At 38.2% G+C, this 26,990-nt stretch overlaps 1 protein-coding gene across 1 annotated transcript in view; it reads right to left on the reverse strand.

Annotated features, from left to right (window-relative positions):
• Positions 1-304: 304 nt before the first annotated feature.
• Positions 305-26,990, reverse strand: part of GABRA3 (gamma-aminobutyric acid type A receptor subunit alpha3) — a 366,533-nt gene continuing 339,847 nt past the window's right edge. Inside the window, exons 9-10 of the mRNA XM_004000982.6 lie at positions 25,324-25,535; positions 305-2,317 (exon numbers count right to left, since the gene is read on the reverse strand). Of these exons, the coding sequence (XP_004001031.3) occupies positions 1,982-2,317; positions 25,324-25,535 (548 nt within the window). The 3' untranslated portion in view covers positions 305-1,981. The remainder of the gene's footprint in view (positions 2,318-25,323; positions 25,536-26,990) is intronic.

Here is a 26,990-nt window from a genome sequence, read left to right on the forward strand (position 1 = left end):
AAAATGTTCTCCAGTCTGAATACAATTCAGAAGTTTAATAAACAGCCGCTAAACATTGCACCAAAGCATTTGGACACACAATTTCTACAGAAAGGCAAAGGTCAGGCTTTCATTTTAAACTCCTTAAGACAATCATTAACAGCCCTACCCCCCACCCCCCACCCCACCACCCCCCCCCACCCCGCCGTCCCCACATATCCACAACACTATACCCTTCTAGTCATGAATTTGCCTATAAACACACTCTTAGGAATAATGGGACTGGCATGCATTATCCCAGCAATGGCAAGGAAGCAGGGGATGGGGGAAAGATGGGTACAAAGGCAACCAGTGGCTGTTAGATCCCTTAGGAGCTTTATTTAGGGAGTGGGAAGGGACGGTCTGCTTTTGGTGCCATCTGTGGCTTTACTTTGGGCTTCTAGGATATTCTGGACTAGTGGCTGGGGCTACCATCTTAATATCATTCCATTGAGCCGTGACTATTAGAAGTGGTTTCCTTGGGTGATACATTGTGACTTCTTCCTACATATCTTTTTGGTGTCCAATTAAACTGCATTCAGGACTCAGTAGGACTGTTGAGATTGTGCTGATTCAGAGGTCAAATGTACCTTGCTTCTCAGTCTTGTCTTCATTTTGGCCTTTGGAAAGGGACTCATGATAGTTCTCTATTACAGACACATATAAGGAGCCTAGGCAAGTCATTCAAACATCTGAGACTCAGTGTATCTACCTTATAAAAATTTTACAATTATAATACATTAAGAACAAATGAGATCAAATGGCCCCTAAATAATATATTATCAACCTGGTAATAATAATTTACTTGACTCAAAAACCAACTAGACTTCAATTCACCCCTCTAAGAATTGGCATCAGTAGAGAACCAGAGTTTGCTGACAAGGTGAGAGCAAAGTTCTTAGGCCTGGGCTAGCATTTGGGGTGTGGAGGGCATGGAAAGAAGAATTTGACTTTCACCTTCCAGTGGCTTTCTCTTTTGAGCCAGACTTCAAGCTTCCACCACCCAGCCCAAATCTCTTACCCCATCCAATATTTGACTAGTTGCCTTGGCAGGGAGGTGACTTTCCTCTCTAATTAAAAAAAAATATATAGGCATTTGATCTAGATCTTTTTGTTTCTGTTTGTCCCTTTTTAGTATAAATTACAAAAATACTTGATCCTTTTCATGAAGAGTTTGCAGGCAGTAATGAGTCCAAACTAAGCAGTGTCCAGCTGGCTACAAAGGGGTGGGGGAGGGTCAAAGAACTTAAGAGAACTTTCCCAAAGGAGAAATATACCAAAGAGGGTACTATTTTCCTGAGGGGCTGAAACTGGCAGGGCATCAGCCATCTTTAGACCAGGCTGGCCTAGTTGATTCTGTTTTGGCTATCTATCATTAACAGTGGTAAGCCTCAACTGTCCCCACTAACCTCCAAGCCAATAAAAAGGCTGGAGCCATGTTTAGAGGTTAGCACTGGCTCCTGCCTTTGCTATCAGTACTTATACCTAGTGGGCCGTGGTGTAGGCAAGGGAGGTGGCAGACCAGGACCACATGGGATAGACTGGCTCCCTCAGGAGTTAGAATTATATGATCTGGACCAGTCAACAATCTTCTTTGCTCTGGACCACTCAAATAGCCAAGGCTCCCACTACAGGTAATAGAGTCTCCTGTTCTTTCTGAAGTGGGCAGAGTGCAATAAAATACATGCAGTGCCCTCAGCTGGGGGAGACTGGCAGACTAAGGTGAGCAACTGAACAAATGGCAGTGTTTGGCTCTGATGAGGGTATACTCAGCAATGTCAAAGGGGCAAGTAATTTTTCTGTTATTATTTTTTCATTGAGACTCATAAATATGAATTGAGAGTCACAGCTTGGTAGAGAGTTAAAAAGAAGAATCCTGAAACACAGAAAGGGGAGCCCTGGGGTTTGGGTGCCTGGATGCTTCCTAGGGTATACAATGCTCTGGTTGCTGCATCACCACTATCTATTGTTTGCGGATCATGCCCTTGATAGCTGACTCCCTGTTGACATAGGTGGCCCAATAGACTAGATTAAAAATGGCAAAGAGCACAGGAAAGATGATGCGGGAAATTTTGTCAACCTTGCTGACACTGTTGTAGGTCTTGGTCTCAGTTGGGATGTCCTGCACGTAGGTGGTCTTGGGTGAAGCAATAATTGTCGGGGTTGAGGAGGCACTGGGAGCAGCGCCCTTGGAGATGGTAGAGAACTCAGTGTCCTTGGCCAGGTTGATGGGATAGGTGGTTCCCACGATGTTGAAGGTGGTGCTGGTTTTCTTTGTTGGGGCTGCTGGTGTTTTCTTCTAGGAGTCAGAAAAAGTAGGGAGAAGGGGGGATAAAACAAAAGCTAATTAATTCATTACACAGATCATCTTCAGAGGCTTTAGGGAGGAGGAACCATGAGGGAAGTTAAGAAACAGGGGCTAGGAAGCCAATAGCACTGAGTAGCCAGGTTTATATCTAAGGATAATTGAAGATGAGTTTGAAAACAGAAAACTTGCATCATCCTGGTTTACTAGTTATGTGACTTTGGCCAAGTCACTTATCTTTGAGTTTTAGTCTCTTCATCTGTAAAATGAAAATCAAAATATTTGGCAGGGTTGTTGAGAGGATCAGATGAAAGAATGGTGCTAAGAATCACTGGAAAACTGTGAAATATTGGTCACATGTAGGATCTTATATAATCATGGGATTTGATCCTCACAGTAACCCTAACAAGTAGATAGGTGAGATTACTCCCATTTGACAGATGATAAAACTCAGCCTCAGACTGAGTAGCAGAGCCCACACTAGCCACCTCGGCTCCTGACTTTAATCCAGGGCTGTACTGTGCTGCTTTGTATAGGTGCGAGGCACTTTTTTGTTACCCGAGAAATAACTCCAAAAGGCTTCAACCATCAAGTGGCACATCCCCTGTGAGGAAGAGAGCTATATGAGTCTGAAAATCATTTCATCTTAAAGACACAACAAATACTATGGCATGTTTACATGCATAATTACAACAGTATCTCACCCTTCATGCACTGTAAATGTGTTCAGCAAGCTAGGGAGCACCCCAGAGTTTTCTACTCTCTCATGGCTGTAGGCAGGGGCCAACACCTCCTCAGGGAGCTATGCAAATATTTCCCTCTGATACAGCAAAGGCAGGAAGAGCCAGAGTCTTGCTATGACACTGCCTTTTGTATTTTTTTTTTAGAATTAAAGAAAAAAGGGAAACAAACATGCATATATGTGCCCATTTGTTCCTAACTATATAATTTGTGTACACATGGACCTTCATGTAGAAAAAACAGAGCTCAGATCTAGATCAGAAGAGAGAGGCTGATGAAGGGGAAGCCAAAGGCAGTGACAGTGCATAGTCTACAGTGTTTGCTGCCTCCCTCTGTAGTCTGGCCTTTTCTTCTTTCCATCCTTTTTTGTTTCTAAGGAAAAGTGAAGATAGAGGAGCTTCAGAAATGCCCAAGAGTGTTTGATGAAAAGTGACAACTACTTGCATTACCTTAATTTCACACACCTCACATTGTTCCCTTTCTCAATGTTATTTTCTTCCCAGCATGTGTATTTTACTTTACTCCTCTCCTTCCTACTTGTTTCTTTCCAGGGTTTTTCTACTCCCAGTCTTTTACTGACCCCTTTATCCTAATCTCTTTCTTTTCTTTACACCATTTTGATCTTTTTTTTTCCCGTTGAGACCATACTGCCATTTACTTTCCTGATCCTAGTAACTTTGCCAAATACTTACTGAATACCTACTGGGCCAGAAACTATGCTAGGCATTTAGGGATAGGTGGGAGGGTTAAAAGATGAGTCCATTTCAGTTCCTGTTGTCCAGGAGTTTACAGTACAGTGGGGGAGAGGGCTGTAGGAACACATGAGTGCCATATAATGTGATCAGTGTTCTAATAGATATGAGCAAACTATGATTGGAATTCAGTAAAGTGAGGGGCAAAGTACCTACAGGTATTGGAAAAGGTGGCTCAGAGAAGACAATGAGGCTTGTGAGCTGTGTCACAGAAGATGAGCAGGAACTCGCCAGTTGAAGATGCAGCACAGGTCAAGGGCACTGCTTGCTTGAGGGATAACAAGAAGTCTGCTATAGCTGGATCACAGTGTACATGACAAAGGCCTTGTATGCCATGCCCTCCTGCTCTGACTTCCCATCCTGACTTTAGGGTTTTAAATGAGAGGGGGAGTGGGGCAAATGAGAGAGTGTTGGTTTAAGTAAATGAACAGTCTCACTAATAGGACTTTTATAAAGCAATACTCTTCTTTCTCTTTGAGAATTGCAGCCACAATGCTGTAAGTGGAAGGAGCACAGAACTCTAAGGCTTCTAAGAGCCTTGTAAATTCCTTAAATACTACATGGGACTCATTTATAATTAGCAACTTCATTGTGCAAATAGAGGCCTGCTGCTAAACGCCTCTGCTATTAAATAAAAGAGCACTTTGTTTTCCTTATTAATTTGCTTAGTAATCTCTTTCTTGTGGGTAGAAAAAACCAGGAAAGAAAAAACCCCACTATCCTGACTTTGCTATAAGCTTTCACATGTTATTTAATTTAGTCATCATATAAGCTGGTTATAACCAAATCTCTGAAACAATCATTCCAAACAGCAAACACTTTCTGTAGCTCCATAAGCACTTTGTGTTCTATAGGTGAGAAGAAGCAGCAGTTGATTTAATCTCAGATTTTTAAAGGAATAAAGGAAAATTACCTTCTAATTCCTCTTGCCCTTTCCAACATGGCACATTTTAATCAGCCATTCTAATTTTTACCTAAATTGTCAAAGAAGGAAATCAAAGCAAAAGTTGTAGTGTCAAGGAGACAGAAGCAGGAGACAGAGATTAATGGTTAATATTTTTCCATTTCTGTATCTAGTTTTTGATTTGATAGATACAAACTAGACTGACTTAATTTTGACCAAGTTGTGATTTTATTCCTTCCTAGCCCAGTGCCTGGTTTAGGCATGTGATAGATGCTTACTGAATAAAAAGATGACCCCCTCCCATTGAAGATTCTCAATGTGACTTCCAGTTTGTACCTCCTTAGTCTTGACCTCTCCTATACAGAGAACATATCTCTATAGTTTAGCTGGAAGTAATTCCCATACCACCAAACTGAAATTGACTCCTCCAAATTCCCCCAAGCAGTATTACTTCCAGAATACCTTTTCTTTTAGAAAGCCACCTCATGTGGGTTTTGAGAAGTGCCAACTATAGGGTTGGAGTGCTGAATGTACTTGATACCCAGCCAAGACCTTAGAGTATATACAGATATAGTCCAATGCCTCTGTATCCACCCCCTAACATATATCCAAATTTCCTGAACCCTACTTTTCATAAGTGGGGCAAAGTAATAGCATATATACTGTAAGGGATTCAAAGACAAATCAGAAAAGTGACAAGAAAAGTCCAAGACCAGATGGCTTCATGAGTGAATTCTACCAAACATTTAAAGAAGAGTTAGGACCTATCCTTCCCAAATTATTTTAAAAAAAATTGAAGAGGGAACATTTCTAAACTCATTTTATGAGGCTAGAATTACCCTGCTACTACAACCAGATAAAGACACCACACACACACACACACACACACACACACACACATTACAGCCCAAGATCCCTGATGAACATACATGACAAAATCCTCAACAAAATATTAGCAAACCAAATTCAACAATATGTTAAATAAAAGGTTTATATACCATGATCAAGTAGATCTACAAATCAGTGAACATGATACACCACAATAACAAAACAAAGGAAAGCATTTGACAACATTCAACATCCATTTATGGTAAAAACTCAGCAGAGTATAGAAGTGTTCCTCAACATAATAAAGACTATATATGACAAGCCCACAGCTAACATACTCAAAGGTGAAAACCTGAAAGCTTTTTCTCTAAGATCATGAAGAAGAAAAGGATGTCCACTCTCATAATTTTTATTCAACATAGTATTACAGGTCCTAGCCAGAACATAAAAGAAATAAATGCATACCAATTAGAAAAGAAAGAAAACTGTCATAATTTGCAGATATAATTCTATATTTAGAAAACCATAAAGACTCCACTAAAAAAACTACTAGAACTAATAAATTTTGTAAAGTTGCAGGATACAAAATTAACATACAGAAATCAGTTGCATTTCTATACAGTAATAATGAACTAACAGAGAAATTAAGAAAACAATTTCATTCACAGTTGCATAAAAACAATAAAGGGGCGCCTGGGTGGTGCAGTCGGTTAAGCGTCCGACTTCAGCCAGGTCACGATCTCGTGGTCCATGAGTTCGAGCCCCGCGTCAGGCTCTGGGCTGATGGCTCGGAGCCTGGAGCCTGTTTCCGATTCTGTGTCTCCCTCTCTCTCTGCCCCTCCCCTGTTCATGCTCTGTCTCTCTCTGTCCCAAAAATAAATAAAAAATGTTGAAAAAAAAACCCAATAAAATACCTAGGAGTAAATTTAACCAAGCAAGGGAGGTTTATGACATTGATTAAAGAAATTGAAGACAACACAAACAAATGGAAAAATATAGTGTGCTCATGGATTGGGAGAATTAACATTTTTAAAATGTCCATATTACCCAAAAACAATCTACAGATTCAATGCAATCCCCATCAAAACCACAATGGCATTTTCACAGAACAAAACATTATAAAATTTGTATGGAACCACCAAAATACCCTGAATAGCTAAGCAATGTTGAGAAGGTGGAACAAAGCTGGAGGTATCATGCTCCCTGATTTCAAACTATACTACAAAGCTATAGTAATCAAAATGGCATGGTACTGGCATGAAAATAGACACATATTTTAATAGAATAGAATAGGGGGTTCAGAAATAAGCCTATGAATATACAGTCAATATATGACAAAAGGAGGTAAGAATATACAATGGGGGAAAGGCAGTCTCTTCAATAAATGGTGATTGGAAAACTGGACTGCTACATGCAAAAAACCAAACTGGATCACTATCTCATACAATATACAAAAATAAACTCAAAATGCATTAAAGAACTGAGTGGAAGACCTGAAAACATAAAACTTCTAGAAGAAAACATAGGCAGTAAGCTATTTGTCATCAGGCTTAGCAATGATTCTTTGGACAAATCTCCTCAGTAAAGGGCAACAAAAACTAAAATGAACAAATGAAATTACATCCAACTAAAAAGCTTCTGCACAGCAAAGGAGACTATCAACAAAATGAAAAGGCTACATATTAAATGGGAGAAGATATTTGCAAATCATACATCCACTAAGGAGTTAATATCCAAAATATATAAAGAAGTTATACAACTTAATATAAAAACCAACCTAATTAAAAATTGGCAGAGGACTTGAAAACATACAGATGGTCGATAGACATATGAAAAGATGCTCAACATCATTAATCATCAGGGAAATGAAAATCAAAATTACAATGAGAGATCACCTTACATTGCTCAGATTGGCTATTATCAAAAAGACAAAAAAGTAAAATGTTGGTGAGGATGTGGAGAAAAGGGAAGCTGGATACAGTGTTGGTAGGAATGTAAATGGATGAAAAACTATGGAAAACAGTATGGAGGTTGCTCAAAAAATTAGAAATACCATATGATCCGGTAATCCCACTACTGGGTATTTACCTAAAATCAATGAAAACACTAATTTGAAGGGATACATAGACCCCCTATGTTTATTACAGCATTATTTACAATATCTAAGATATGGAAGTAGCCTAAGTGTCCATCAAGGTGGATAAAGAAAAAATGGCATACATATTTGATGGAACATTACTCACCCATAATAATTAAATCTTGTCATGTGCAACAACATGGATGGACCTAGAGGGTATTATACTAAGTAAAATTAGAGAAAGACAAATATCATGACTTCACTCATATGAGGACTTCAAGAGACAAAACAGATGAACATAAGGGAGGGGAAGCAAAAATAATATAAAAACATGAAGGGGGACAAAACATAAGAGACCCTTAAATATGAAGAACAGAGGGTTACTGGAGGAGTTGTGGGAGGGGATGGGATAAATGGGTAAGGGACATTAAGGAATCTACTCCTGAAATCATTGTTGCACTATACGCTAATTTGGATGTAAATTAAAACAAAAAAAATAAATAAATAATTAAAGTTTTTATGTAATGTAAAATATGAGTCTAGGTAGATTTTTTATAGAGATATTTAGCTCTTATATTCTGCTTTGTTAAAAAAATCTTTTTCTCAAAAACGTATTCTGGTGTCTTAGTCAAAACTATAAAAAAATAAAACATTACAAAAATTTTTAAGGCAATAATAATAAAAAACTAAACTTTTCCAAGATATGAATTGAAGTTGAGTATTTTTTCTAATGTGAAATATTATTCTAGACCATTCAAATATCCTTATTTGAAAATAAAAACAGGATAAGAATTACTGTATTTTCAAAACTTAGGTAAGAATTTATGAATATTTTAAAAGCAGTTCTAAGAATAATAATCTTTTTAAATGTAGAGGCTTATTTCTTAATTTTATTTGCTTTATTTTTAATTTTCAAGAGTTTAATGAAAGTAATGCACATAGTTTTTTATTTAAAAAAAGAACTTAAAGGCTTATAATGAAAACCAGAAACCCTTACCTAAAGCAAGTCTTAATTATTTTTAATTCTAACTGATATTTCTAAATTTCTAAATAATATGCCTATGCTGCTATTAGTTTCATACATAGCCAATCTTTTCATGATAGAAATTTAATTCATTCGTGCAACACTTCCTCCATCCTCCAATACAAATATAACAATATTTTAGTTCAATTAATAACCAGTGGTAACATCATTACAAATTACTATATAAATACATCTAGCATCCTGCCCAAACTGGACTAATCCCTCTCCAGGTTTGCTTCTTGCTGCATCATAGTTTTCATTTTAGGACTTCTGTTCACTTATCTCCTATGTTGGATACTCTCTTTTCTGGATTCAATATCCTTCTCTTTTATGTTTTACTGTTCTATTTTGTTTTGCTTTGTTTTGGTTTTGGTTTTGGTTTTGGTTTTGGTTTGAGAGAGGGAGAGGGAGAGAGAGAGAGAGAGAGAGAGAATGCAAGAGTGGGGGAGGGGCAGAGGGAGAGGGTGGGGTGAGAGAGAAAGGAAGAATCTCAAGCAGGCTCCATGCCCAGCATGGAGCACAATGCAGGGCTCAATCTCACAACTGTGAAGTCATGACCTGAGCCAAAATCAAGAGTGGGACACTTAACTAACTGGGCCAACCAGGCACCCCTCTTTTGCTTTAATAGAACATATCCTCCTATGTCTTCCTAAGGTGGAGTGTATGGGAAGTGACATTTCTGAGATCTTAGAAGTCTGAAAATACTGTACCTTTCCATTTAATTGATACTTTGGCTAGGCATAGGATTCTAGGTTGAAAGTCATTTGTCCCTCATATTTTGAGATTTACTACTCTGCTGTCTTCCACCATACAGTATACTTGAGAATTCTGATGCCATTCTGTTAACAATTTCTTTGCAAAAAACATTCTAGAATCATTTTATTTATTTTTAATATGAGATTTATTGTCAAATTGGTTTCCATACAACACCCAGTGCTCATCCCAACAGGTGCCCTCCTCAATACCCATCACCCACACACCCCTCCCTCCCACCCCCCATAAACCCTCAGTTCTCAGTTTTTAGGAGTCTCTTATGTTTTGGCTCCCTCCCTCTCTAACCATTTTTTTCCTTCCCCTCCCCATGCTATAACAAGAAATCCTAAAATTTGTATGGAAGCACAAAAGGCCCTGAATAGCCAAAGTAATTTTGAAGAAGACCAAAGCAGGAGGCATCACAACCCCAGACTTTAGCCTCTACTACAAAGCTGTAATCATCAAGACAGCATGGTATTGGCACAAAAACAGACACATAGACCAATGGACTAGAATAGAAACCCCAGAACTAGACCCACAAACGTATGGCCAACTCATCTTTGACAAAGCAGGAAAGAATATCCAATGGAAAAAAGACAGTCTCTTTAATGGTGCTGGGAGGAATGGACAGCAACGTGCAGAAGGATGAAACTTTCTTACACTATTCACAAAAACAAACTCAAAATGGATAAAGGACCTGAATGTGAGACAGGAAACCATCAAAACCCTAGAAGAGAAAGCAGGGAAAAACCTCTCTGACCTCAGCCGCAGCAATTTCTTACTTGACACATCCCCAAAGGCAAGGGAATTAAAAGCAAAAATGAACTATTGGGACCTCATCAAAATAAAAAGCTTCTGCACAGCCAAGGAAACAATCAACAAAACTAAAAGGCAACCAACGGAATGGGAAAAGATATTTGCAAATGACAAATCGGACAAAGGGCTAGTATCCAAAATCTATAAAGAGCTCACCAAACTCCACACCCGAAAAACAATCCAGTGAAGAAATGGGCAGAAAACATGAATAGACACTTCTCTAAAGAAGACATCCAGATGGCCAACAGGCACATGAAAAGATGCTCAACATCGCTCCTCATCAGGGAAATACAAATCAAAACCACACTCAGATATCACCTCACACCAGTCAGAGTGGCTAAAATGAACAAAACAGGAAACTATAGACGCTGGAGAGGATGTGGAGAAATGGGAACCCTCTTGCACTGTTGGTGGGAATGCAAACTGGTGCAGCCGCTCTGGAAGACAGTGTGGAGGTTCCTCAAAAAATTAAAAATAGACTTACCCTATGATCTAGAATCATTTTAGACTATCACTTTATCTCTGGTTGTCTGAAATTCATTATGATGTGTCTCTATGTGGGCCTATGAAGTTACTTTTAATGTGGAGACTTATGTATTTCCATTTGTAAAAATGTATTAGTTCTTTGTTAATTTCCTTTATTCCCTTTTCTCTGTTCACTCACACAGCAGCTTCTGAGTTGGATGGACTTCTTGGATACATTCTTAAGTCTCTTACCTTTCTTTTATATTCTCATCTTTTTTTCCATTTTGCCCTACTTGTAGGGAGGTTTTCCTCAGTTTTTTTTCCCATATCTCTACTGAAATTTTTATTTTGGTACTTCGTTTTAATTTTAAGAGCTCTTCCTTATTCTCTATTTCCTTTTATATTAGCATCCCATTGTTTTATGAATATAATTACCACTATAAAAGTTAGAATTTTCTTAGTTCCCTAAATTATCCCTGTTCCTTCCAAGATGAGTTTTTTAAAAAAATCTTTGCTCTTCTCTTTCACATTGCAAACATCACTTTGGTTTATTTTTTATTTTTTATTTTTTAAAGTTTATTTATTTTGAGAGAAAGAGAGAAAGAGTGAGGGGGCAGAAAGGGAGGGAGAGAGAGAATCCCAAGCAGGCTCCACATTGTCAGCACAGAGCCTGACACGAGGCCTGAACTCATGAATTGTGAGATCATGGCCTGAGCCGAAATCTAGAATTGGACGCTTAACCAACTGAGCCACTCACACGCCCTTTTTTTAAAAAAAAATTTTAAATGTTTATTTATTTTTGAGAGAGAGAGAGAAATAAAGAGTAGGAGTGGGGAAGGCGCGGCCAGGGGGTGGGTGGGCACAGAGGATCCAAAGTGGGCTCTGTGCTGACAGCAGACAGCCTGATGAGGGCTCAAACTCACAAACTGCAAGGTTATGACCTGAGCCAAAGTTGGACACTCAACCAACTGAGCCACCCTGTTGCCCCAGCAGACATCACTTTGGTAATCCTTAGTATGCCAATATTATTTGGCAACATAAAAGATGCCTGTATGCTCAGTGTATCTGAGCTGATCTTGTTGACTGGTTGATGACTTAAGGAGATGAGTAGAAAGCAGGTAATTTTTTATGGAGTACTTCAAAATGTCAGTCTGTAAAGGTCGTTATTCTGGAGACATTCAACTTCTCTAGAAACTTCTGATGTTCTTCTGGAAAGTATACATTTGACTGCAAACATTTCACATGTTGGGCAGGCTCTAAGGTCTTGACTACTCTGTACACAGACTTATAACCAATCTCCATAGTTTCTTTATTCTCTGCTATACCAAGCACCTCAAATGCTGAGTTTCTCTAAGTGTTATATCTTACTCCAGCTTGATAGATTAATTCTTATTCTCTCTTTCCACATTCATTCTTTTAAATAAATATATTAAAATTTCTTGTCTGACTAAAATCCCTTCTCCAGTTCTCCTGGTGCTTATTTATACATATTTTATTTATTGAATCTCATTTTAGTGGGATTGTAAATGGAAGCAGTGATAAATACATGTGGTTGATCCTTAGAAATCCACAGTTAATCTATTTTTCAAAATGCAATTATAAGGTAGTCATTTGTCTTCATTTGTAAATGAAGTTTTGTTTCCACCTATTCCTTCTTTTAATTTCCTTTATAATCTACCCCCTCCCATTTTATCTTATCCTTCATCATAGTACAAATAAAAAATAAATGTTTAAATCATGTATATTGTTTTTAAATCCATTCTAGCTTTATGAAGCAAATAAGGTTTAATATGTCTCTCTAAAGGAGGGAAAAAAGTAAACTGAGATATAATTAGATTCCAATATTTTTATTTTTAATGCACTTCATTCTTCCTGTGGGTCAGTGGTTCCAACTGTTAGTTCCCTCACATTGTAGCAGTATAGACAATGTATAGCACCCTCACATTAGAGATTCATTTTGATGTGTTCCATAGGATTTTCCTCCCAAATCTCATAATTGCTTTCTTTTAGATAACTTAAATGGATTGACCATGGAAGGGTACTAAGGAAAGATTTCATCACCATATTTGCAGAAGAGTTTTAGATGATTCTTTTTGTTCTTTTTTTCATTTTCAGCACTCCTTGGAATTGGAGAAATGGTCATCATTTTTGACATCCAGTCTCTTACTAATCTATTCTGGTTCTCTCTCTGCCTTCAAAACAACCCTGTACTTCTTCCTGGCCATTAAAAAAAAAGTCTACCTCATTTTTTTCACAAGACATACATGACAGCCTTTCAGATATCTGAAATTAGCAATCATCATCCCCTTGAGCTATGTACCCTTTCTCTATTATAGAAACCAAACTGGAACAGAACCAAACTGGAACAGTACACTTTAAACATGGCCAAACCAGTATAGAAGAAAAAGGGCATATTATCTTACTTGTTCTGGGTAATTCTTAACTCAGACTCAAATCAAATTTGGCTTTTTGATAGTTACACCACATAGAAGACTTACATTAAATTTGTTTTTTCCCTATATCCCATCATCTTATTTATAATGTGCAATTATTGTTAAGCTTTCTTATTAAGAACTAATGGGTTTTTTGTGTGTCTATGTGTAAGAATTTGTTTGATTCAGCTAATGTTTATCTCTTGATTTCAGCCTATTCTCTCAAACTTCAGAAATTCTCTTTAGGGCACCTGGGTGGCATAGTCTGTTAAGTGTCAGATTCTTAATTTTGACTAGGTCATGATCTCACTGTTGTGAGATCAAGCCCCATGTTGGGGTCCACACTGGGCATGTATCCTGCTTAAAATTCTCTCTCCCTCTGCCTCTCACTCACTGGCTCTCTCTTTCTTTCTTCCACCCTCTCTTGCAAAACAAGAAATTCTATTTGATTCATAACTCAGAAGATACTCTCCAATACTCATGAATGCTTGCTTACAAACTTGAAGCATTAATGACAAAATTTAAGAGGAAAGGGTCAAAGATGAACCCCTGTGGATTATCACAGGGACGTCCATTCAAGCTGAAATCTATCCATCAGTCAATTCTATTTGACTCCAATTAGTCCATCAGTGACATAACCTTAATTGTACTATTTTTTCAACTGCTATTTCTTCTTTATGAAGGCATTTAAAAAATAATTTAGAGGGGGAGGAGGGAAGATGGCGGTGTAGGAGGACACTGGGCTCACCGCGCGTCCTGCTGATCACTTAGATTCCACCTACACCTGCCTAAATAACGCAGAAAACCGCCAGAGGATTAGCAGAACGGAGTCTCCGGAGCCAAGCACAGACGAGAGGCCCACGGAAGAGGGTAGGAAGGGCTGCAAGGCGGTGCGCACTCCACGGACTGGCGGGAGGGAGCTGGGCCGAGGGGCGGCTCGCCGGCCAAGCAGAGCCCCCGAGTGTGGCTGGCAAAAGCGGAGGGGCCTGACGGACTGTGTTCCGACAGCAAGCCTGACTTAGCGTCTGGGAGGTCATAAGTTAACAGCTCTGCTCGGAAAGCGGGAAGGCTGGAGGACAAAGGGAGGGAGAGCTGCTGAGCCCCCTGATGACAGAGCTCAGTTTGGTGGGGAACAAAGGCGCTCCCCAGCGCCATCTCTCCCGCCCATCCCCCAGCCAAAATCCCAAAGAGAACCAGTTCCTGCCAGGGAACTTGCTCGATCCACGCAAACACCCAACTCTGCGCTTCTGCGGAGCCAAACCTCCCGCAGCAGATCTGACTCCCTCCTGCTGCCAAAGGGCCCCTCCTGAAGTGGATCACCTAAGGATAAGCGATCTAAGCCTGCCCCTCCTGCCCCTGTGCACCTTGCCTACCCACCCCAGCTAATACACCAGATCCCCAGCACCACAAGCCTGGCAGTGTGCAAGCAGCCCAGATGGCCACGCCACCCCACAGTGAATCCCGCCCCTAGGAGAGGGGAAGAGAAGGCACACACCAGTCTGACTGTGGCCCCAGCTGTGGGCTAGGGGCAGACATCAGGTCTGACTGCGGCCCCGCCCACCAACTCCAGTTATACACCACAGCACAAGGGAAGTGCCCTGCAGGTCTGCACCACTCCAGGGACTATCCAAAATGACCAAACAGAAGAATTCCCCTCAGAAGAATCTCCAGGAAATAACAACAGCTAATGAGCTGATCAAAAAGGATTTAAATACTATAACAGAGTGAATTTAGAATAATAGTCATAAAATTAATCGCTGGGCTTGAAAACAGTATAGAGGACAGCAGAGAATCTCTTGCTACAGAGATCAAGGGAATAAGGAGCAGTCACGAGGAGCTGAAAAACGCTTTAAACGAAATGCATAACAAAATGGAAACCACCACGGTTCGGATTGAAGAGGCAGAGGAGAGAATAGGTGAACTAGAAGATAAAATTATGGAAAAAGAGGAAGCTGAGAAAAAGAGAGATAAAAAAAATCCAGGAGTATGAGGGGAAAATTAGAGAACTAAGTGATACACTAAAAAGAAATAATATACGCATAATTGGTATCCCAGAGGAGGAAGAGAGAGGGAAAGGTGCTGAAGGGGTACTTGAAGAAATAACAGCTGAGAACTTCCCTGATCTGGGGAAGGAAAAAGGCATTGAAATCCAAGAGGCACAGAGAACTCCCTTCAGACGTAACTTGAATCGATCTTCTGCACGACATATCATAGTGAAACTGGCAAAATACAAGGATAAAGAGAAAATTCTGAAAGCAGCAAGGGGTAAACGTGCCCTCACATATAAAGGGAGACCTATAAGACTCGTGACTGATCTCTCTTTTGAAACTTGGCAGGCCAGAAAGAATTGGCACGAGATTTTCAGGGTGCTAGACAGAAAAAATATGCAGCCGAGAATCCTTTATCCAGCAAGTCTGTCATTTAGAATAGAAGGAGAGATAAAGGTCTTCCCAAACAAACAAAAACTGAAGGAATTTGTCACCACTAAACCAGCCCTACAAGAGATCCTAAGGGGGTCCCTGTGAGACAAAGTCCCAGAGACATCACTACAAGCATAAGACATACAGACATCACAATGACTCTAAACCCGTATCTTTCTATAATAACACTGAATGTAAATGGCTTAAATGTGCCAACCAAAAGACATAGGGTATCAGAATGGATAAAAAAAACAAGACCCATCTATTTGCTGTCTACAAGAGACTCATTTTAGACCTGAGGACACCTTTAGATTGAGAGTGAGGGGATGGAGAACTATTTATCATGCTACCGGAAGCCAAAAGAAAGCTGGAGTAGCCATACTTATATCAGACAAACTAGACTTTAAATTAAAGACTGTAACAAGAGATGAAGAAGGACATTATATAATAGTTACAGGGTCTATCCATCAAGAAGAGCTAACAATTATAAATGTCTATGCACCGAATACTGGAGCACCCAAATATATAAAACAATTACTCATAAACATAAGCAACCTTATTGATAAGAATGTGGTAATTGCAGGGGACTTTAACACCCCACTTACAGAAATGGATAGATCATCTCTAGACACACGGTCAATAAAGAAACAAGGGCCCTGAATGAGACATTGGATCAGATGGACTTGACAGATATATTTAGAACTTTGCATCCCAAAGCAACAGAATATACTTTCTTCTTGAGTGCACATGGAACATTCTCCAAGATAGATCATATACTGCGTCACAAAACAGCCCTTCATAAGTTTACAAGAATTGAAATTATACCATGCATACTTTCAGACCACAATGCTATGAAGCTTGAAATCAACCACAGAAAAAAAGTCTGGAAAACCTCCAAAAGCATGGAGGTTAAAGAACACCCTACTAAAGAATGAGTGGGTAAACCAGGCAATTAGAGAAGAAATTAAAAAATATATGGAAATAAACGAAAATGAAAATACAACAATCCAAATGCTTTGGGACACAGCGAAGGCAGTCCTGAGATGAAAATACATTGCAATCCAGGCCTATCTCAAGAAACAAGAAAAATCCCAAATACAAAATCTAACAGCACACCTAAAGGAACTAGAAGCAGAACAGCAAAGGCAGCCTAAACCCAGCAGAAGAAGAGAAATAATAAAGATCAGAGCAGAAATAAACAATATAGAATCTAAAAAAACTGTAGAGCAGATCAACGAAACCAAGAGTGGGTTTTTTGAAAAAATAAACAAAATTGACAAACCTCTAGCCAGGCTTCTCAAAAAGAAAAGGGAGATGACCCAAGTAGATAAAATCATGAATGAAAATGGAAGTATTACCACCAATCCCTCAGAGATACAAACAATTATCAGGGAATACTATGAAAAATTATATGCCAACAAATTGGACAACCTGGAAGAAATGGACAAATTCCTGAACACCCACACTCTTCCAAAACTCAATCAGGAGGAAATAGAAAGCTTGAACAGACCCATCACCAGCGAAGAAATTGAATCGGTTCTCAAAAATCTCCCAACAAATAAGAGTCCAGGACCAGATGGCTTCCCAGGGGAGTTCTACCAGACGTTTAAAGCCGAGATAATACCTATCCTTCTCAAGCTATTCCAAGAAATAGAAAGGGAAGGAAAACTTCCAGACTCATTCTATGAAACCAGAATTACTTTGATTCCTAAACCAGACAGAGACCCAGTAAAAAAAGAGAACTACAGGCCAATATCCCAGATGAATATGGATGCAAAAATTCTCAATAAGATACTAGCAAATCAAATTCAACGGCATATAAAAAGAATTATTCACCATGATCAAGTGGGATTCATTCCTGGGATGCAGGGCTGGTTCAACATTCGCAAATCAATCAACGTGATACATCACATTAACAAAAAAAAAAAAGAGAAGAACCATATGATCCTGTCAATCGATGCAGAAAAGGCCTTTGACAAAATCCAGCACCCTTTCTTAATAAAAACATTTGAGAAAGTCAGGATAGAAGGAACATACTTAAAGATCATAAAAGCCATTTATGAAAAGCCCACAGCTAACCTCATCCTCAACGGGGAAAAACTGAGAGCTTTCTCCCTGAGATCAGGAACACGACAGGGATGCCCACTCTCACCGCTGCTGTTTAACATAGTGCTGGAAGTTCTAGCATCAGCAATCAGACAACAAAGGAAATCAAAGCATCAAAATTGGCAAAGATGAAGTCAAGCTTTCGCTTTTTGCAGATGACATGATATTATACATGGAAAATCCGATAGACTCCACCAAAAGTCTGCTAGAACTGATACAGGAAATCAGCAAAGTTGCAGGATACAAAACCAATGTACAGAAATCAGTTGCATTCTTATACACTAACAATGAAGCAACAGAAAGACAAATAAAGAAACTGATCCCATTCACAATTGCACCAAGAGGCATAAAATACCTAGGAATAAATCTAACCAAAGATGTAAAGGATCTGTATGCTGAAAACTATAGAAAGCTTATGAAGGTAATTGAAGAAGATTTAAAGAAATGGAAAGACATTCCCTGCTCATGGATTGGAAGAATAAATATTGTCAAAATGTCAATACTACCCAAAGCTATCTACACATTCAATGCAATCCCAATCAAAATTGCACCAGCATTCTTCTCGAAACTAGAACAAGCAATCCTAAAATTCATATGGAACCACAAAAGGCCCTGAATAGCCAAAGTAATTTTGAAGAAGAAGACAAAGCAGGAGGCATCACAACCCCAGACTTTAGCCTCTACTACAAAGCTGTAATCATCAAGACAGCATGGTACTGGCACAAAAACAGACACATAGACCAATGGGCTAGAATAGAAACCCCAGAACTAGACCCACAAACGTATGGCCAACTCATCTTTGACAAAGAAGGAAAGAACATCCAATGGAAAAAAGACAGCCTGTTTAACAAATGGTGCTGGGAGAACTGGGCAGCAACACGCAGAAGGTTGAAACTAGACCACTTTCTTACACCATTCACAAAAATAAACTCAAAATGGATAAAGGACCTGAATGTGAGACAGGAAACCATCAAAACCCTAGAGGAGAAAGCAGGAAAAGACCTCTCTGACCTCAGCCGTAGCAATCTCTTACTCGACACATCCCCAAAGGCAAGGGAATTAAAAGCAAAAGTGAATTACTGGGACCTTATGAAGATAAAAAGCTTCTGCACAGCAAAGGAAACAACCAACAAAACTAAAAGGCAACCAACGGAATGGTAAAAGATATTTGCAAATGACATATCAGACAAAGGGCTAGTATCCAAAATCTATAAAGAGCTCACCAAACTCCACACCCGAAAAACAAATAACCCAGTGAAGAAATGGGCAGAAAACATGAATAGACACTTCTCTAAAGAAGACATCCGGATGGCCAACAGGCTCATGAAAAGATGTTCAGCGTCGCTCCTTATCAGGGAAATACAAATCAAAACCACACTCAGGTATCACCTCACGCCAGTCAGAGTGGCCAAAATGAACAAATCAGGAGACTATAGATGCTGGAGAGGATGTGGAGAAAAGGGAACCCTCTTGCACTGTTGGTGGGAATGCAAATTGGTGCAGCCACTCTGGAAAGCAGTGTGGAGGTTCCTCAGAAAATTAAAAATAGACCTACCCTATGACCCAGCAATAGCACTGCTAGGAATTTATCCAAGGGATACAGGAGTACTGATACATAGGGGCACTTGTACCCCAATGTTTATAGCAGCACTCTCAACAATAGCCAAATTATGGAAAGAGCCTAAATGTCCATCAACTGATGAATGGATAAAGAAATTGTGGTTTATATACACAATGGAATACTACGTGGCAATGAGAAAAAATGAAATATGGCCTTTTGTAGCAACGTGGATGGAACTGGAGAGTGTGATGCTAAGTGAAATAAGCCATACAGAGAAAGACAGATACCATATGGTTTCACTCTTATGTGGATCCTGAGAAACTTAACAGAAACCCATGGGGAAGGGGAAGGAAAAAAAAAACAAAGAGGTTAGAGTGGGAGAGAGCCAAAGTATAAAGACTGTTAAAAACTGAGAACAAACTGAGGGTTGATGGGGGGTGGGAGGGAGGTGAGGGTGGGTGATGGGTATTGAAGAGGGCACCTTTTGGGATGAGCACTGGGTGTTGTATGGAAACCAATTTGACAATAAATTTCATATATAAAATAAAAAAATAAAAAAAAACAATACAACTGTTGTTGTATAAAAAAATAAATAAAAAATAATTTAGATGTCTTGATATAGTCTATGATATTTCCTGATCTACCAGTCTAGTAAACTTTTTGTAAAATTTCTTAAGGTTAGTTTGGCATAATTTCTTCTTAGTGAATTCAGGCTGGATATCAGTGATTAGTGCTAATTTCTCTTAAAACATGTTTAATAATATATTCTAGGGAACTTTCAGTTTAATATGTCAGATTAAGGACATCTTTTCTTCCTTCCTCTCTCTGGAACCAAGCAAATACTATTAGGAAAATGAGAAACAGAAACACAAACTCCAGTTTTGATGAAATGTGAAAGCATTTTTAACCTGATCCAAAAAAGTAAGGGCTCTCAAATGCAGTAAAAATTGGATCAGGGTAAAGACAACATTGAAGATGCCTGCTGTTCTGGATTTCAGGTCAAGAATAGAGTCCTAAAAAGTGAGTGGCATGATCTGAGTGAGGAAACAAATGACTCCCATTTGGAAACAAGATCAATTTTTAGGCTGGTAGTGAGAAAATCCTGAAACATTGTTTGACCACATATATTGGCAGAGGAGGTAGAGAGTAGAAAAATTAAGGAATATTACACACATACACCTCTGTACCATACACAGAGGGCTTTCCTATACAACAGATGATGCTCAAATTAGTGTCAACTACTCAGTACTGTCCTACTCACTCAGTCCCTTCCCAAAATGATACTCTCACACACAGCAGGGCTAGTAAAGAATTCCCCCAATGCAACTTCAGGTAATAATTGAAAGCTAGCTAATATGGTACTAATACAAAATATGTTACAAAAAGAGGGGGAGGTGAAATGACCAATAAAGGATTTTGGAACAACATACAAAGCAAACATAACCATATAAAAATAAATCAACAAAGATCATAATATTAATTTAAGGAAAAAAATACTATCCCCAAAATTAAGGTGAATAGACACCTTGAATGGTCAGAGACATGGAAGAAAGGCTTGAGAAAAATGAGCATAGTGAAGTGGAAAATCAGTTAAAAATTCTTAGAGAAAAATAATAAGACAGAGCTCTATGATATGTATATATAATTTGTGCTTCTAGGAAGAGAACAGAACAAAGATATGTTTTAGGAAAACTTTAGGAAATTTTCATAAAGATAGTTGTTAATCTACAGGCTTCTTCCCAAACTATTCAAAAAAACAGAAATGGAATTCATTCTATGAGGCCAATATTACTGTGATTCCAAAACCAGACTCCACTAAAAAAGAGAACTACAGGCCAATATCCCAGATGAACACAGACACAAAAATCCTCAACAAAATACTAGCAAATCAATTCCAACACTACATTAAAAGAGTCATTCACCACGATGAAGTGGGATTTATTCCTGGCCTGCAAAGGTGGTTTAATATTTGCAAATCAGTCATTGTGAATCACCGCATTAGTAAAAGAAAGGATAAGAACCATATGATCCTTTCAATGCATGTAGAAAAATCATTTGACAAAGTACAACACCCATTCATGATAAAAACCCTCAACAAAGTTGGGATAGAGGGAACACACCTGAACATAATAAAGGACATATATGAAAAACCCACAGCAAATATCATTGTCAATGGGGAAAAACTGAGAGCTTTTTCTCTATTGTCAGGAACAAGATATGGATGTCCACTCTCACCATGGTTATTAAATATAGTACTGGAATTCCTAGCCTTAGCAATCAAAAAACAAAAGGCATACAAATCAGCAAGGAAGAAGTGAAATTTTCACTACTTGCAGATAGCATAATACCCTATAGAGAATATCCAAAGGACTGCACCAAAAATTGCTAGAACTGATACACAAATTCAGTAAAGTCATAGGATACAAAATCAACATACAGAAATCTGTTGCATTTCCATATACCAATAATGAAGCAGCAGAAAAAGAAATTGAGGAATCAATCTCATTTAAAATTGCATGAAAACCATAAGACACCTAGGAAGAAACCTAACCAAAGAGGTAAAAAATCTGTATTCTTAGAACTATGAAACACTGATGGAAGAAATTGAAGTTGACACAAAGAAATGTTAAAACATTCCATGCTCATGGATCGGTTGAAATGTCCATACTACCCAAAGCAATCTACACATTTTATGCCATTCCTGTGTAAATACCACCACAATTTTTCACATGGCTAGAGAAAACAATCCTAAAATATGTATGGAACCACAAAAGACCCTGAATAACCAAAGCTTGAAGAAGAAAAGCAAAGCTGGAAGCATCACAATTCTGGATTTCAAGTAATATTACAAAGCTATAGTGATCAAAAGAGTATGGTACTGGCACAAAAACAGACACATAGATCAGTGGAACAGAATATAAAACCCAGAAATGAACACAGAACTATATGGTCAGCTAATCTTTGACAAAGCAGGGAATAATATCTAATAGAAAAAAAAGTCTCTTCAACAAATGATGTTGGCAAAACTGGACAGTGACATGCAGAAAAATAAACCTGGATCACTTTCTTATACCATCCACAAAAATAAACTCAAAATTAATGAAAGACTTAAGTGTAAGACAGGAAACTATCAAAATCCTAGCGAAGAACACAGGCAGTAACCTCTTTGACATCAGCTATAGCGACTTCTTACTAAATATGTCTCCTGAGGCAATGGATACAAAAGCAAAAATAAACTATTGAGACTTCATCAAAATAAACAGCTCTGCACAGCAAAGTAAATAATCAACAAAACTAAAAGGCAACCTATGGAATGGAAGAAGATATTTTCAAATGACATTTCTTATAATGGGTTAGTATACAAAATCTATAAAGAACTTATCAAATTCAACTTCCCAAAAATAAATAATCCATTTAAAAAACTGAGAGAAGACATGAATAGACATTTTTCCAAAGAAGACAAACAGATGGCCAAGACACATGAAAAGATGCTCAACATCACTCATCATCAGGAAAATACTAATCAAAACTACAATGAGATATCACCTCACACCAGTCAGATGGCTAAAATTAACATCACAGGAAACAACAGATGTTGGCAAGGATGTGGTGGAGAAAAAGGAACTCTCTTACTCTGTTGGTGGGAATGCAAACTGGTGCAGCTGCTCTAGAAAACAGTATGGAGGTTCCTCAAAAAGTTAAAAATAAAACTACCCTATGATCAAGCAATTGCACTACTAGGTATTTATGCCAAGGATATAAAAATACTGATTTGAAGGGATACATGCATTCTTTTATTTATAGCAGCATTATCAACAATAGCCAAATTATGGAAAAAACCCAAATGTCCATCAACCGATGAATGGATAAAAAGGTGTGGTGTATGTATATTACACACACACACACTAGCCATAAAAAAGAACAAAATCTTGCCATTTGCAATGACGTGGATGGAGCTAGAGAGTATTATGCTACATGAAATAAGTCAGAGAAATACAAATATCATATGATTTCAATCATGTGGAAATTAAAAAATAAATCAGATGAATATTGTGGGGAGAAAGGGAGGCAAACCAAGAAACAGACTCTTAATTATAGGGAACAAACTGATCATTACTGGAGAAGTGGGCAGGGGGGTGAGTTAAATGGTTGATGGATATTAAAGAGGGCACTTGTTGTGATGAGCACTGGGTCTTGTGTGTAAGTGATGAATCACTAAATTCTACACCTGAAACTAATATTACACTGTATTTAACGAACTGGAATTTAAATAAAAACTTGAAAAAAACACATGCTGTCCTAAGAAAAAAATCATACAGATACATCAAGATATATCCTTGTAAAGTAATTGGAATTCTTAAATAAAAGATACATTTGTATGGACTTCTAGGCCATAAAATCAAGTCCTCTATTATATAAGAGATTCTCAGTCTTGTCTTAAATTTCTTCCTAACAACATTCAGTGCTAGAATTGAGCATAGCAATCAATGTCTATATGGACATCAGAGAGAGAATGTGACCCATGAATTGTACAACATCCCAACTACAATTCAGGTATAAACACAATTGACAGATAATTTTACACATGCAAGATAGTAGGAAATATAATTCCCATGAGCCCTTCTTAAAAAAACTTCTAGAGACAGCTTTGAGGTAACTAAGCAATGAATGGAAAAATGGATAAAAGGACTATTTTGAGAAGATGGCCCATTTAAATATGGAACTATGACTAAACTATAGGAATTATGACTGCATAAAAGCATGTAAATTCTACAAACTTTGACAATGCAGAAATAGCATTATAACAAACAATAGTTGAGAAATGACAGGGACTGACAGAGAAGGTCAGAGGTAAAACAAGTATACTAATTTCTCATGTCTTGAAGTGTGTAAGGGGTCAGTAGATCCTGTTCATAGATGACAAATCAATTATTAGATGGATAAATATATTTTAAGGATACAAAGGCAACAACTAGACTAAGTATAATAATAAAACCAGTCAAAATTTCCTATGATAGAGTGGATATAGTTACTAGAAATATGCTTATTTCTTCATAATTTACAGCAAGGAGTTAATGAATTCTATCTAAATAGTGAAAATCTATTCTAAAATTTTGCCAACTCACCAGTCTGTATTCTATGAAATATATCTTTTCCTCCAGTTTGAAAAATCTTCATTATCTTTTCTCTTCTCCATGATTCTTCATATTACTGGAATGGTTCTGGGACCACATCTGCCAGTTCTTTTTAGCATCTTTGGATAGTCTTCGTCTAGATCTAGAGATCTGAACTCTTTTAAAGCAGCCAAGGACAATAATCTTGATTTCACAGTATTTATGTTTTATTCATACCAGTTATAGTTGGTTTATTGTTTTTTTTTCTTTTTACCTCCTTCCCATTTCTCCACCAATCCAACTAACATTTATTCAGCTTTTATTACGAATCAGGTACTGTGCAAGAATGTTGGCTAGTTAGAAAGATGATGCAGATAAGACCCTGCCCTCAAGATATTCAGTCTAGTGAGGAGGCAGATAAACAACTCTAATACAAATACAGGATTTTAATAATAGAAACACTCTTCCCCTACCACAATAAAAGCTAAAACTATCTGGATGATTCTTAGAAAGATTCTATAGAGAAAATAGCATTTCATATGGGTCTTGAAGAATGAGTGGATCTTCCCCAGGCAGGAAAAAAAGAAAAGAACATTCTAGGTAGAATGTAAAAAAAAAATAAGCAAACATACAGAAGGAGTAATGATCACTTTAGTTTGACTATAATGAGAATATACTGAAAAGTGAGGAGCAGAGTTGGCCCTGGAGATTGTACACTTTTCTGAGTAGCTTTATAAATACAGTGTGTTCCCCTTGAGTTTAGTAGTATCATACTTAGGATTGGTCCCTCACCACAAGATGTCAATACTCCAAGATACCTACCCTCTTTTACCCCCAGCAAACACTCCACATTGCCAAGAAACACTCCAGTTGAGAATTGGATTGATGACCCCAGTGAATAGCACACAGCCTTGGCCAGTTCCCAAAGGCTGCAGGCTGCCCACTCCTGGTTCCAATACAGTTCTCTCAGGGAGTGCTTCCCAGCCCCCACCTTTGCTCTATCTCACCTTCATCTCCAGGGCCTCTGGCACCTTCTTGCCTTCCCAAGCCCAACTCCGCTTGGTGAAGTAGTTAACAGTGGCAAATTCAATCAGCGCAGAAAATACAAAGGCATAACAGACGGCTATGAACCAATCCATGGCCGTCGCGTATGCCACTTTAGGTAAGGAGTTTCTGGCACTGATACTCAAGGTGGTCATGGTGAGAACAGTGGTGACACCTGGGGAGAGAGAAAATGAGAACCAGTTGCCAGTGGAAGACATTTAGAGCATATGTGATGAGATCACCAACTTCCTACTTACAAGGAGGAGCTATACCCCACTCAAAATGACCCCCTTAAAGTAAAATACAGAGAATGTCCATGTGGGATGGTTCTACCTAGTAACTACCCCATCCTAGTTATCACAGGAATAGTAAGCTCCGGTAAAGCACTTTTAAACGTTGTTCTGTAGTCTCTGCTTAAACATTTCTATTGAAGAACAGGTAACCTATTTCATTGTAACAGAACTTTTTAATTAGAAAACCCTACCTTCATTAGAATACTTTCTTTAATTAGAAAACCTTCAGTCTGAGCTGAAACCTGCCTTCCTCTAACTCCTAGCCCACTGACTGATCTTAGAATTCTTTCTCTGGCAACACAGGAAAGAAGAGCCTGCTTCCTCCTCCTCTCCCCTTCAGGGAGTTGGAGATGGTGGCCATGATTCCTCGTGAATCTATTAATCTCCAGGATGAACATGGCCACTTTCTTCTCTTGTTTCTCCTCCTTCCCTTGTGGTAGTTTTCTTTTGAACAGCCCATAACTGAACTCAACACTCAGGATCTTCACTTCCCTTACTGTGGACAGTATTTTCCTAATACTGTAAAAAACCACTGTAGAAAATGGTTCTTTAACTTCACCAAAGTCTTTGTACTATTGAGCTTTGTGGACAACCAAAGCTATTCAAATATCTATTTCTCTTTTTTTAAGTTTATTTATTTAGTATGAGTGGGGAAGGGGCAGAGGGAGGGAGGGAGGGAGAGAATCCCAAGCAGGCTCTATGCTGTCAGTACAGAGCCTGACATGGGGCTTGATCTCATGAACCATGAGATCATGACCTGAGCTGAAATCAAGAGTTGGGCACTTAACTAACTGAGACACCCAGGCAGCCCTCCAATATCTATTTCTTGTGAGTTTTTATCAAGCCAGGATTTTTTAAATAAATTTATTCTTTTTCTTGGTGGCGTTATTAAACTAAATTTAAGATTTCCCTTTATTCACTTTTAAATTCTATTAAAATCATTTTTCTAATCTTCATTTTATATATACATATGAGCTATATAGTATTGCGGCTAACGAGTGAGCTTTACAGTCAAATTGATAATAGGCTGACATTCTGGCAATTCCACTTACTGGTAATATACCTTGAACAAGGTGATATATCCCACAAAGCCAGTTTTATCATGTGTAAACTGTGTGTGATCTTACCAGCCTCAGAAATTTGTTTGGGGTTCCAGTGAGATGATGTTTATAAAGCCCATAACACAATATCTGGTAAAGAGTAAGCATTCAAGAAATAGTAGCTTCTATAATTAACATTACTCTTATTTTCACTGTTGTTAATAATATTGTCATAATTATATGATTAATTATAGTGGTATAATTATAAACAAATTTTAAACAATAACACTATAATAA

Source organism: Felis catus, chromosome X (assembly GCF_018350175.1).
Source record: "Felis catus isolate Fca126 chromosome X, F.catus_Fca126_mat1.0, whole genome shotgun sequence".
NCBI lineage: Eukaryota > Metazoa > Chordata > Mammalia > Carnivora > Felidae > Felis > Felis catus.